This window comes from Crocodylus siamensis, chromosome 12 (assembly GCF_052110815.1).
Source record: "Crocodylus siamensis isolate JL-2025a chromosome 12, ASM5211081v1, whole genome shotgun sequence".
Lineage (NCBI taxonomy): Eukaryota > Metazoa > Chordata > Crocodylia > Crocodylidae > Crocodylus > Crocodylus siamensis.
In genome coordinates this window covers 11,449,192-11,462,596 of record NC_143406.1, presented here as the reverse complement: position 1 = coordinate 11,462,596, position 13,405 = coordinate 11,449,192, and the positions used below count along the sequence as shown (strand labels likewise).

The window sequence follows — 13,405 nt, the reverse complement described above, 5'->3', positions numbered from 1 at the left end:
AAGGGGGGTGTTGTGGGCCTTGGCATCTCACCTCCAGACTTCTGACACCTAAGAAAAAGAGCCTCAGAGTGGAGCCTGCATCCTGCCCAGATGTACCTGGACTCCGATGACAGCCCTAGGATTGGCAGATACAGAATTGCTTGACTGTTTGTATTGTTGCGTTTTTGTTATCACTCTGTATCAATAAATTTGCCTATTATTGACTGGCAGGTGTTGTGGTCAGGTCGGTCTGAGGATTGTACCAGCCTGGCACAAAGGTATAAGGGCTGGGTTCCTAAAATCCAGTTTCAACAAAAGCCTCTGGCTAACTATCTTGAGTAGTTTTCCCCCTGCTCATTGCTTATTCTATCTAAGAAGCCAGCTTTTCTTTCCCCTTCATTAATGCCTTGGCTGCCCCAGCGAGAGTGAACAAGACTGTCCCATGCTGGTGAAGAGCATTTGAATCATTTGCTTGGACACGTCCGATTTGTAAGCATCATAGCTCTGAAGTAAGCCATGAACTCTATTATGCTCCATGCTGGGTTTCATCGGCACAAGGGCTTTAACACAGAGCATTTCCTCTGTGCACCTGAAGCACAGAACTGGAAGGGTCAGAGTCCAGCCCTGAACAGGTGCAGGACTTGTTGCTCCTAAACCATCTCAGACAGATGCTGATACGGCTGCTTCCTGAAAACCTCCAACAAAAGAGATACCACAGGTTCCCTGGGCAGCTCGGCCCGATGTCCTCTAGTTCTGACACTCAGGGAGTTTTCCCCTGAGCTTTAATCAGCTCATTGCTGTCCAAGGAAGGATCACGCCAGAGAGAGGTTGAGCAGAGGCTGGTAGATTGGTTTATATCCCAAATGTAGGTGGAGGTGTAAAGGGCTTGTATGGATTATCCTGTGCTAGGCCCTGGCCCTGCCACCAGATCAGTATGTATGAACCCCATCCCTATGCATTCTGCCAGTCTCAGGATGGGGCCATACATGGAAGAAACAACGCAACAACCCTCTCCCTATCATGCAAAGACTTTGAGGCCCTGCACAAAAATAAACACAAGCTTAAAATAACAAACCTGCCACTAAAGGCACAAAGAAAGTCTCTTCTTGGGAAATGAGAAGCAGGGTCTGTGCACTTGCTGATAGCCAGGACAGGAAACATAGCTAGTAAGGCTACACACTGCGCAAATCAAAATTTTAAGCTAATTGGATCTGGATTTGTGTCAGCAGCTCGGGAACTGCTCTATACAGCGGCGGTTCCCAAACTCTGACAGATTGCGCACCACCAATTTAAAATGATGCGACCTTAAGTACCACCAGCAAATTTTTCAGTTCAACATTAAGTACCACCAGCAAATTTTTGTCATAGATTCATAGATATAGAAGTAATTATAATCAATCTGTTAATGCATACCACTGACAGGTTGTCTGCATGCCACTGGTGATACATGCATCACAGATCGGGAACTGCTGCTATACAGCTTCCTTCTCCACTTCAGCCAGGCTATACTCAAACCCTGGAAATAGGGATGCACAGACAGAGTCTGACAAATGTCTTAGTATTTAATGTGCCTGTGTCTCCAAAAGATTTGCAGATGGTTCAAGACACAGGCTTCTTTCCCAGGTAGAACTGGGTGACAAGACAGGCCTAATGTGATCTGAGGAGGGTGGCTGTGTTGAAGCAGAACAATTAAGCCACTGGTGCCAAATAGGTGGTAATGGGGGGTGGGGAGAGCTGAAAGTGTAATTCTGCATATCTTAGCACTGTCAGGATCAGTGATTTGCTTGTCATCAATCCCCACACACTGAAAGAGGCAGAGCAGTTTGCCGTGTGTGTGCTTGTTTGTAAGCACTTCAAGCAAAGACCCCCCTTTTCATGTGTTTAGGTAGGAGCTGGGTACACAGCTGGCTCTGGTGGGCTAACAGCTATTTACCAGTAACTGAACTGCAAAAATGAGTGCACAAGAACCTGTGGCAGGTGCATTTTAAAACATCCCTGCATTTCTGTCAGATTAGCGTTCAAGTTCATTGAATAAGGAACTGAAACAAAAAAACACATGCTATCTCTGACTGGATACAGCTAAGTGACACTCTGAATTTGAAACAATTGAACTGCAGGGGTTTTGAAAGGGTTGAACTGCAGAGCCTGAGCTCAAACATCACATTCGGTTAAGGAAATTGCTAGCAAACATTCATAAATTAAAAACAAAACAAACAAAAAAACGCCCCCAAACCAAACCCTAATCACAAGCTTGCTCACTGCAAACTTTCAGCTCAGCTCTACAGTTATTCTTGCCAGTTCTTTCACTAAAATTAGGTCATTTCAAACATGAAGGCCTCATTGTCCTCCTATTTTCTTCAATTAATAGAGTTGCATTAGTGTTGCCGAAGATGACCCATTGGAGCTTCGAGTTGTCCCTGCTCTTTAGTTGCTCTTACTTAATGTCATGCCCTGTTACGTATTCCCAGGACCAGTCTACTCCAAAAATGCAGTTCTCCAGAGACAGAAGGGAAAGAGGCCAGACTCTGATTTCAGTGTATGCCATCCAAGGGGAGTTGACATGGTGTACCAGACTTGCTTCAGATACATGGCAGTGACATGCTCTGAGGTCTTCCCTCTGTGGCCATTCTGCAGGGGGCCGTTTGCAGACACTGAGATCTCAAGAGCTGCCACGGGGCTGTAGAGCGTACCAGACTGTAGAGGCCTCTTCCTGCTAGTTCCCCTTGTTCCCTCCAGCTTTCCTACACTCCCACTTCCCTCTTCACCAGCAATCTCAGACTTGCCACAAACCACATCTGCAACCAGTATGATCGAATCCCGTGAAAGTCTTGGTCTGTGGTTTCAGAAGCTGACCACCAAGCGTTCCCCTGGAGTCTCGCTTCCTGAACAACCAGAACTTGCCGCTGATCTTGGTGTAAACCCAGGGCCAGGAAAGGTGCTCTAGATTTATACAGGTGTAAAAAGCCCAGATGCCTGTGGTTTAGCACTGCAAAAAGCCCACTTCTGAGCAGAATCCTGCAGGAGACAAATGAGGATGCATCTGAAATGCTCAACAACTCTGGTTCCATATAGGATGCTGGGTTACCAGGTAGGCTTATCACTTGGGCATTTGTGCCAGCAGTTGAAAAAATTTTAAATTTCTCAAAATGTAACAAAACAAGCGACGGCACTTGAAAGGTCCCTTAACTACACCCCTGAAGACTCAAGCCAGGTGCATTTGTGCTGTAAATAACTCACTCATTACTGTTAGCATTCAAAAATTCACAGCAGACCTTTGATGCTAGCCTGCTCGTAAGATGCATGAGAACGCTCTCTCTAGCAGTGTCATTTCAGTCCGTCCAGAGCAGTGGTGTATGAATCTGCAGGCTGTGGCTGTAAAAGGTGAAGAGACCAGGGGAATGGCAGATGTTCTGTGAGATGCAGTGAAATGACCTGCCCAGGCTAAAAAGCATCACTGGCATTTTACCAAATATGCCTAGTTCCTGCAGACCCCATCAGGAGAGATGCCCAGCTCCTCCCAGGATGTGACCCTGGGTCCGAGTCAGACCAGCAGATCTCACTGTCCTGCCACAGAGCTACATCTATTCTTATTTTCCTGTTAGCCTCTTAGTTTGCTGGCATCACCCCTTACCCCCCGGCCTCCACTGGCTCATCCTTCCCTACCACGAAAAACATAACCCACAGGGGAAGCAGTGTGACCACGTGGGCGAGCTCCCCAGGGCAGGTGATTGTCTCTGATATGTCCTCCATAGGAGGTCTATATTGAGCAGATTCTTTTTGGTATTGGGTGGTGGAACCGGAGCGTGCTCCATCCACTCCATGCATTGACCTGGTATTGCAGTGCTTCCAGGACCGGTGCAAAAAAACAGAAAAACAAAACAAAACAAAAAAAACTTCCTTTTCAAGGCCCTGCCCATCCTCACGCATCACCTTCAGCATCAAGAAGTCTATTCCTGGCCCTGTTCCAGCCCACAGGCTCTACCTCCAGCACTCACTCATTCACAGAGCCTCTTCGCTGCTCTCCTCCAGGGCCAGCCTTAAACCTCTCCTTTGCCCTAATACCTACTAGACGCCTGACAGACCGCTGGCCTAGAAAGAACCATACCCACCACACTCACCCATGTGGTCTGGGACTCCCCATCTTTCTGCATCCATCTAGTGTCTGGTGTCCAAAATTTGGGGCAGAAACTCTCTTTTTGTTGTATATAGTTATACAAATCATAACAAAGCCCACCGTCACTATTGATACGAGAGTCCCTTTAACTTCAGCAGCAGACAAGCTCCGAGGCCTTGAAATGCAGTGGAAATGCTCCCACCAACTTTGGAGCTGGCCCCGAGGAATCAGTGATGACAAGATGAAAATGCTGCGAGGCACCAAGAGACTAGGGCCACATCGGCACAGACAAGAGGAGCTTGTAGATGAAATAGGCAAAGAATGGGACTTGCACAAGGTCACACAGCAAAAGAGATATGAACTGTACCTAGGTGCCCTGACTGGCCAGGGCAGTGCCCTTCCGTAATGGCCACCCTAAGGGCTGTAGGAAGACTCAGCAAATCCCTTGGGATCAGGCCCAGCACCCATGAAAACTGTACCCTTTTGCACTGGACGGTGACCACTTCAGTGGGAGATTCACAGAGGGTTCGACTGCAGCTGATACGTAACAGCAGGAAAGGCCCAAGGCAAAACCAACAGGAGAAGGAAGAGGATGCTAGGCCTAGCACTACTAGCATTGGCAAGCTGGGATGTTTAAACTCATAGAGCATCTCCATCCTCTCCTGGGGTTTTCCAGGAGGCGCGATCTTGCCTCGGGAATCGCTCACCCCGAGACATGCCACGAGGAGCGGGAGGCGCAGGGCTCGGTGGGCTGCGAGTGGCGACCGCTGAGCCTCACCCTCTCTAGTGCTTAAGTCATTGGGAAGGGGCGAACTGGCTTCCAGCAAGCCAGGAGTGGGGCGGAGGGGGCTCACAGGCAGGCAGGTCCCTTTACCGCCAAGGGCTGGCAGGCCCCGTCGGGGGAGGCAGGAGCCGGCTTGGGCAGGGCTGGGAGACGGGGCCGCGCCTGGCCCGGCCCATGGCCCCGGGGGGTGCCGGCTGCAGCCAGCTGCCCGCTCCGCACCCCGCTATAAAGGAGGCCCGTCGGGCGGCGCGGCCAGCCGGCAGGATGGAGGCCGCCCGGCGCCGCGCCCCGCCGCCGCCGCCGCTGCTGCTGCTGCTGCTGCTGCTGCTGCTCTGGGCGCCCGCGGGGGCCCGGCTGCTGCCCCCCGACGGCCCCGGGCCCGGCCCCGAGCTCCGCGCCCTGCAGGTAAGTGCGGGCGGGCGCGGGCGGCAGCGGCCGGGCCTGAGCCGGCCCCCGCCACCGCCCGCCTGTCCCGCGCAGGCCCTGCTGCGGCTGCTGGAGCCCCGCGACGCCGGGCCGGGGTCGGGGCAGGAGCAGGACGGCGCGGACGGGCCCCCCGACGAGCCCGGCGCCCCCGGCTCGCCCCTGCCCGCGGCCTGGCGGAGCCTGCTGGCGGCGCCGCGGCGGAGCCGGCACTTCTCGGGCTGCTTCGGCACCAGGATGGAGCGGATCGGGGCGCAGAGCGCGCTCGGCTGCCAGCGCTACCGAGCCCGTACGTGCCGGGGGGGCGGGGCGCGGCGCGGCGCGGCGCGGCGGGGGGCGGGGCGGGGCCGCGCGCGGCGCTCACGGCCTCTCCCGGCCCTCACAGGCGCCTGGCGGCGGGCGAGCAGCTGAGGCGCGGCGCAGACGGAGCGACCCCCGCGGGCGGCCCGGCCAGCACCGCGGACAGCGCCGGGGCCGCCCCCGCCGCCGCCAGCCCCATTAAAGCTCCCGTGGCTCAGCCGCCGGCCCGGCTCTTCCTTCCCGTCGCGGCAGGGGAGGGCGCGGGGCCGGGCCCTGCGGCGGGACGCGGGCGGGCCGGGCCCTAGGCCTGGCTGACGCCTCCCGGGCGCCGCCCGCCCTCGCCCGGGGCCGGCTCGGGCCCGGGCAAAATCCGGCCGCCGCCAGCGGCGGGCGGCGCGGGGCTGGAGCGGAGGGAGGCGGCGGGGGGCAGGCCGGGCCGCCCGCCCGCGGGGGAGGGGGCAGCTGGCAGCGAAGCAGCTGCATCCCCCGCCCAGCTGCCCCTGGCCGTGGGAGGCGCCGTGAACCAAGCGGCCCTTCCCGCGAGCTCAGGCCAGGGCCCCCAGCTAGGACTCGGCCCTGGGGGCCCGCGGGGGGGAACTCTGCCCAGGGGGAAGGGAGGGGCAGCCCCAGCCCTGGGGCAGCTTTGTGTCCCAGGTCCTGCACCTCCCTGCCCCCTCTGCAGTCTCCCCGGCCCCAGGGGCTCCAGGGACCAAGCCCTTCACGGAGCACGACCGCCCGTGCCCCAGGTGACTGTATACACCGCCACAGACGCTGGATATGACATTACTGACTCCTGACAGAGCGGCTCCCTACAATAAGAGTTTCCTCCATGGCTCATTTTAACCCCCTGTCTAGAGCCACGCGTTCATCAGGGAGCAAAAAGGCTAAAACGGGGTGGAGGCCAGACCTGGCCATGCCTGACGACACTGACAGCTGAGGAAGCAGCGAGGAAGCACATCTCAGGACACGGCAGCGGCTGGTCGCTAAGAGGGCTCCGCTGTGGGGAGCCCAGCTCGCCGCTTCATCGCTGCTTCGGTCTCCCCAGGACCCCATCGCTCGGGGATAAGCCCTGCTGTTCACAGCAGCTTTGCCCGAGTGAGGACACTGGGATTCAACGTGCAAGGAAAAGAGAGTTGAACTATATTGATTAAGGGCCCAGACCCCACCGTCATATACTCTGGTATCTTTAATGCAGCTGTTGGGAGGTGGGAGTGGGCAAAGTGTGGTCCTAAAAATGAGGCGCACAGGCAGATTCTCTTCCTGTCTCTGCCACGGACACCCTGTAAGAGTCCAGTTCAAGTCACTTACCCTAAACTCTTCAGATGCGGTCACTGTTAGTGTTCCTGGCTTTCTGGGTCAAGACCTAGATGAAGACCCTGATCTCTGATTTTCAAGAGTATGAGACAGTCCAATACCCATAAAGTCCACTGACCTGTGCTCTGAACAGGGAGTAGCACACTGAGAAATCAGGGTTTAGGTGCCTCGTATTAGTCACTTCCCCACCCCAAAATGTGTGTGCATATGTGTGTGTGTGTGCGCATGTGCCTGTGTGTGTGCGCATGTGTGTACATTTTAGACTGTCATCTCCATGCCCCTTAGTCCCCATCTTCAGAACAGGGATAATAAAAGCTCTTTGCATAGAGGTGTTGTGAAGACAGACACATGGCCGTCCATGAAGCCTTCAAAACCTACAGAGCCCAGTGCCCCAGCAAAGCCCACAAAGCAGCTAATTGTTCTGCCTTCAGTGAAGGATTTGAAGAGCATGCAATAAATAAAACAGAGTCACCCCAATCAGGAGAGAGCAAGATAGCCGAGAGCTGTTCACCCACCCTGGGCACTGACAGAGGCAGAGGTCCTGTGGAAAAAAATTGGGTATGACAGTGTAATTATGGGGCCATCATAGCACCTACGTACAGAGAGCCAAATTGAGGTTGCACAGGAAAGCTTCATTTTGGCATTTTCTAACCTTTGAGCGTTTGACTTGCAGCCTTCATAATGCCCTATTCAAGTTGGGGATTTGCGCATGCGTACGCACAGTGTTTATATAGTCACACACACTGTATGCGAACAACAAGCAGCATATCCTTTTTAATAAATATTTCAGGAAATTCTTTTCAAGCTCTGACTTTTCATCATTTAAAACGCTGGAGATTCACTCAGACTAGGAAATGCAGTGCCGGCACAGAGTCACTCTTTACCTTCATCTCTAACACGGGAAGCCAGTCATGCAAGATGCAAAGTACATTGTATATTTCATAGCTTAAAACACCCTTGCAAACCGAGACACCGTTACTACCCCTCCTTTTACTCATATAGAGTTGAAAAGTAAATGCAGATAATTTAGGAATATACAGATTCAGCATAAATCACTATCAATCACTATATGGACTTCTAAAAATCAGCTGAATGCTAGAATAGTGAACTCTAACAAAACAGAAGCTATTTGTTCTTGCACTGAATACATGCATTTGTGTACACCCCCTCTAACCCTAACCCCCGCCCCAGACATGCACATTCTCTTAAACCAAGTTTTGAAAAGCTTCACTCAGATCTCACAGCACAAACATCCTCTTTCAAGCTGACGCAACCGTGTGCCAAATTCATTGCACATGTCTCAGGAGCAGTCTCCTCTGAATGCGATTCCCTCTGCATTTCCTTGAAGTTACTTACAGTCAGACCCTGTAGTCCATGCTTATGGAAAACTCCTATCGACTTAAGTGTGACTAGCGTCCCAATGCTCAAAGGCATGGCAGTTGCCGTTGCTAATAAAGTAATTCTGGAAAGGCTCAGCAACCCTAAAGTGTCCCTCCAAGAGTTATTAGTATTACAATAGCGCTGAAGCACCTCAGATCAGGACCCTGCTGTTGTAGGCAGTGTACAAGCAAGTAACATAAAGACTGTGTAGTGTAGCGCGATTGCCTTTAAAACCATGGAGAAGAAAAGAGCCCAGAACCAGAGATTTTCAGTACATGCCATAGCATGCAGCAGCTGGAGGTCTTCCATGTAACAGGGAAGTCTGTGAGACACTTGATCTCCTAGAAGGAAGTTTACCTTCCTCTGTTTCTACTCTCCCTGAAGCTCGTGTCTTTGGCCTCTTCTTTCTCTATATAAGGCATTTCCTTCCCAAAAAGCTCCTTATTAAGCGGAATCTAGAGCCATCTCAAAGTTGTTTTCCCATCCCCGTGAATCGGACTATGGGGGTCTCTTGTAACAAAATTGCTAAGAATTTCTAGCTGGACTATGTAATCTCAGTGCCTGGTATCAAGGAGGGGAGGGTGGGGAAAGAGCGACATGAAATCATTGACTTGTGACAGACATTCCTCAGTAGCAGCCACCTCCTAATGACAGCTAATAAAGGGAATCTTCTTTTGACAGAGCTGCATGCCTGCTGTAGGACTGGAATGTACCCCCGATAAACCCCCCGATAACCTAGGAAGCAGGGATCACACCCAAAGAGTATAAAAGAGCAGCCAGAAAGAGGAGCAAACAGAACGAAGGAGTGAGCCATCGAGACCAGAAAGGACCTCTCAGAAGCAGCTCCAACTTGCTCCTATTCCAAGCCAACCCAGCAGGATGGACACAAAAGGTTCATTTCTCTACGGGCTCCTGTTGCTGCTGCTCTTCCAGTTCCAGTCCAACCGAGCCAACCCCATCTACAGCCTCAGCCCTGCCAAAGAACTGGCCAGCATGGAGGTGAGGACTCTGCTTTGTAATATTAGGCTATTAGTGTTAGTGAGGTAGGATGGGGTGTCACCTGTTCTCTTTAGGGCAGCTACTCCATCCGGCATAGATTTACAAGCAGAAATCTGGCTGGGGCACCCCACCATTATACGCCCTGTCAGCTTTAACCCTTTGCAAGAGAGGGCTTGCATTCTGCTTGGGGAACCCTGAAGTCCTGAGACCTTCCGATCCCTTCAGAGGGATGCCGAGAGCCATCCAGCTGTGGAGTGCCTGCCTCCTCAGCACAAACACCTGCTCTGAGCAAAAGTAAAGGCAAGTCCCAAGAGGGACTTCAGAAAGGGGTGGCTGCCACTTTCCCAGGGAAGAAAGGAGACTTGGAAATCTCTCACTGAATCACAGGTGCATTAAAGCAGAGAACAGTGAAGCTGTCAGTGTGCATTTACACGGGCAGCACGTGAATACGTGAGCTGGGGTGGGGTACTGCTGGCACCTGTCTTACATGGACTTTGTACTGTTTGAACAGAGACACTGCGTGCTCATTCAGAACAGCATCCAGTGCTAGGAGGTTATGTTTATACACAGGCTATATTGCTATATCAGCCTAGGGTTCAATACAAAACTAAGGCTCAACCTTGCAAGATGCAGCGAGGTTAGCTGGGTGCTTAAAACTAAACATGTACCCAACTGCTTTGCTGGATTGGGACCAGAGAGCGGCAGATATGCCCCGATGCTGCTAGAAGACTGGCAAGAGTTAAGCCTAAATTCTTTGCACGATGCCTCCAAGCTTGCCAGGTTCTGCTCCTGCAAGCTGCCAAAGGCAGTACATCCAAAGAGACCTGCTCCTCACCCCAGGGCATCCAGCCCTAGGATCAGCTCCCAGCTGATCCGAACAGTCTTTGTAGGCAACCTGCTCCTAGGGTAAGTCAAGGCAGCACCGACCAATTTAAAATTTCCCCCCGAGGACAGGCTTAAAAAATGCCCATTCTACTGAGTTGCACTGACTGCAGCTTTGGGGCTTCCTTCAAAAGCTTCCCTATATAAATCCCATTGCAGTAACCCAAAGGTGGCAGAGATCGGGTGAATCGGCGTGAGGTCTGCAGAAGGCTGCACAGCTGGCAGCCTCCTGGCTAGCCCAAGCTTTGCACTGCAGGCAGCAGCTTCAGCCAGAGACACTGAGAGATGGCCCCAGAAATGCCCCACAGCTGTGCACCATTTGGGAGACAGTCAGGTACATCCTTCTGGAGAGGATGCAGACCTGGATTTCACTCCTTCCCCAATGTACTTCCCCTTCCCTGCAAGGAGTGTCACTGCCATCTGTGCCAGCTCCTCTCACCTTTGCTTAGGGCTGCATGGTGCTTTTGCAGTAAGAAAAAAAAAAAAATCAGACCAGTCTGGGTTGGACAAGGAGGAAACAAGAGCTGCTGGTCCTTGGTAGCCTGACGGTTCTCCAGTTTGCCCCCACTGCACCCCCACTTTCTGGGATGAGGGGTGATACCAAGATAACATGGGTGGAAAGGAAAGTGAGAAGCCCATGGATATGGAGGTTGAAGTCTGCTTTTCCCTTGCAGGCACTCCTGGAGAGGCTGGAGGACAAGTTCTCACTGATGGAAGCCCTGGAGTCTAGCCCCGACCTGCAGGAGCCTAAAGCCGAGGAAGAGATGCCAGCAGAGCTCTTAGAGGACAGTGACGTCCCAAAGCCTGAGCCCAGGTTCACCCCTAGTGCCTCTCAGTCCTACCGTGACCCCTTCCTCAAGAGGCTGAGGGGGCTGCAGGCCCCCAAGATGATGCGCGACTCCGGCTGCTTTGGGAGGAGGATTGACAGAATCGGGTCCCTGAGCGGGATGGGCTGCAATGGTGAGTCCCCTTATAACCCCCCTTGCACACATTGGCCATCAGTTCTCACTCCCCCTATACTCACCCCAGCCCTTCAGTTTTACCCACTCTCACTTCAGGGCCCTCTGCCATGCTTTCCCTCTGTTTAGGTATCCTTCAAGCTCAGGCACCCACCACCCAAGCAATGCTGCTTCCCTTCACTCTCCTCCCAGACTGGTGCCTTGGCTCCCCCTTGTCCAATGTTCATCTCACCTTAGCGAGACAGTTGACTCAGTGGGCAAGAAACAACTCTCTGGGCCTGGGCCTGGCCCTGCCATACCCTGTGGATAAGTCACTGTGCAAACTAGTGGCGCTTGATAAAGTTACCTGAACACTGGGCAATGCAAAGTGCCTAGATACCATGGCGGTGGGCACCACAGAAAGCCTGGGAGATTGTGCTTCAAGTGCCAGAGATATCCAGGTTTGGAAGAGATCATACACATTTTCAGCCTTACATGAGGCTCACATTGTCACTGCCTCACATGTTTGCTTAAAGAAAAAAGGAAAGCTCCAAAAAGAAGGGTTTTAATGAGGGTTCGATAGAAAAGCTCCGCAGAAACGGCCTTTTGTCCGTATCCACACACTTCCTACTTCAGCCAGCCGGGACTGCAAACCAGTGCATCAAGCTGGTCTGCTTCCCGTGTCCCTGCCAACAGACATGCCACAAGGAAACCCAAGCACAGAGAGGATGGGGAGTCGTTTTGTTTGGTACAGATTTAGGACTGGATCTCTTGCTGGTGTGAGCCAGAACAGTTGAATCAACAGGGCGATACAGGTTCCCACCAGCTGAGCACCAACCGCAGTAACTAACTAGTATCAGATAAATCCTCTTTTTGAGGAGGTGGGGAAGGGAATATTTTAATACCATTTTAAAAAGACAGTGCCTTCATTAAGAAGCGCTCAGGCATGGTTTCTAATATTATGCCCTAGACATCTTTTTACTTGCGTTCTCCTTCCTCGACAGCATATTAGCACAGCATGCGATACCACTGTGCAGCTCTTTCAAGGAGATCTATGGATGAAAGTTGCTACACGTTTCACAAAGCAGAGTAAAGCCTCAGGGGCAAAGTAGTTTTCTAGAGGTTATGCAAGAGAGCTGCCTTGGGCAATTTGATCTGATTTTTAGTCAAGACCTCTGGCGAGAAGGGTGATGTGGGTAACTACAAGCCCTGAAAGGCACAGCAAGTGGCAATAACTTCTCCTCTGTTTTGCTTGCAGGCTCCAGGAAGAATTAAAGCCACTTCCCAGCACTCTTGAAGGATGCTTTCCAGTGCCCATTTCTCCCCGGATGCTTACCATGTGCTTTCTAAACTCTGTCATGGAAAAAAGTTGTGCCTATTTATTTATTTTTATTTATTTATTTATTCAATGTTTTATAAAAAGAACATTTCTTACTTTCGCACCAACAGATCATGTTGAAATAAAACTAACACATTAGTCTTCTAGGCTGGATTTTTCTCTTGTTTGTTGCATTAAAAAGGATGTGGTTTTTTTCCTGAATCAAAGTGCGTATATTTTATGAAGTGCTCTCATCTCCAGGAGGCGGCATCTTACTGATTTACTAGTGATGGACTTCAGAAAACAGCATAGCCGAGCTGGCGAGACGTGAGGGGAACACCTACACCCCTCACTGCCATACCTAAGCCAGATGTGCCTGCTATTAGGATTAGTTACAAGAGCAAGAGACTTGTGCTCATATGGATTAGTCCATTAGGGGAGCCAGTTGAAGCTCTCTCAGTAGGAGAATCCTCTTGCTGGTACAAACTCTCTCCATGGGGCACAGGCTGCAGAATGGGATGGGCCACCTGGGCCATGGCCTGACCAACTTTTAGCACATTAATTTCGCTAGCTATGCAGTTAAAAGAAATAGCTATACAGTTTTAACCAGAATGACAACTGTGGATTTGTGGGTTATATAAATGAACGTGCTAAAAGTGGGCTGGGTGGCCCACCCTGTTTTGTGGCTTGTGCCATGGGGGTTTGCTGGAATAGGTCTGCCCACAGAGCTGTGACCAGCAAGCTCTTTACAACATAGGTAGAAAACTGTTAGGGGTTGGTTTGCACATTTCTTACAAGGGGAGGAAGGGCACATAGCATGTGCTTAACAGCACAAACCAGAGACAAATCAGCAATCAGGTACTTTGATTAGCACCTGCAAAGCATAGCATTTGTAGCGCTTGTGCTGCAGACCCCCCGGGCTCAGAGCCCTGGACTGCAAGCACGAGTCTCCCGGATTTGGGGGTGAGTGTGAA

The 13,405-nt window shown here is 51.9% G+C and overlaps 2 protein-coding genes and 1 pseudogene across 2 annotated transcripts; all 3 read left to right on the top strand.

Moving 5' to 3' along the window:
- The first annotated feature begins 3,716 nt into the window (after nt 1-3,716).
- LOC149854627 (U2 spliceosomal RNA) lies at nt 3,717-3,845 on the top strand (annotated as a pseudogene).
- Nucleotides 3,846-5,138: 1,293 nt separating this feature from the next.
- On the top strand, nt 5,139-5,817 carry LOC149854626 (natriuretic peptides B-like). The gene is made up of 3 exons (XM_090023680.1): nt 5,139-5,282; nt 5,358-5,589; nt 5,686-5,817. The coding sequence occupies exons 1-3, from the start codon at nt 5,142-5,144 to the stop codon at nt 5,709-5,711; spliced, it is 399 nt and encodes a 132-aa protein (XP_089879806.1). The 5' UTR covers nt 5,139-5,141; the 3' UTR covers nt 5,712-5,817.
- Nucleotides 5,818-5,834: 17 nt separating this feature from the next.
- NPPA (natriuretic peptide A) lies at nt 5,835-12,579 on the top strand. Its single transcript, XM_090023679.1, has 5 exons — nt 5,835-6,346; nt 6,456-6,780; nt 8,976-9,293; nt 10,850-11,135; nt 12,372-12,579. The coding sequence occupies exons 3-5, from the start codon at nt 9,174-9,176 to the stop codon at nt 12,386-12,388; spliced, it is 423 nt and encodes a 140-aa protein (XP_089879805.1). The 5' UTR covers nt 5,835-6,346; nt 6,456-6,780; nt 8,976-9,173; the 3' UTR covers nt 12,389-12,579.
- Nucleotides 12,580-13,405: the final 826 nt, after the last annotated feature.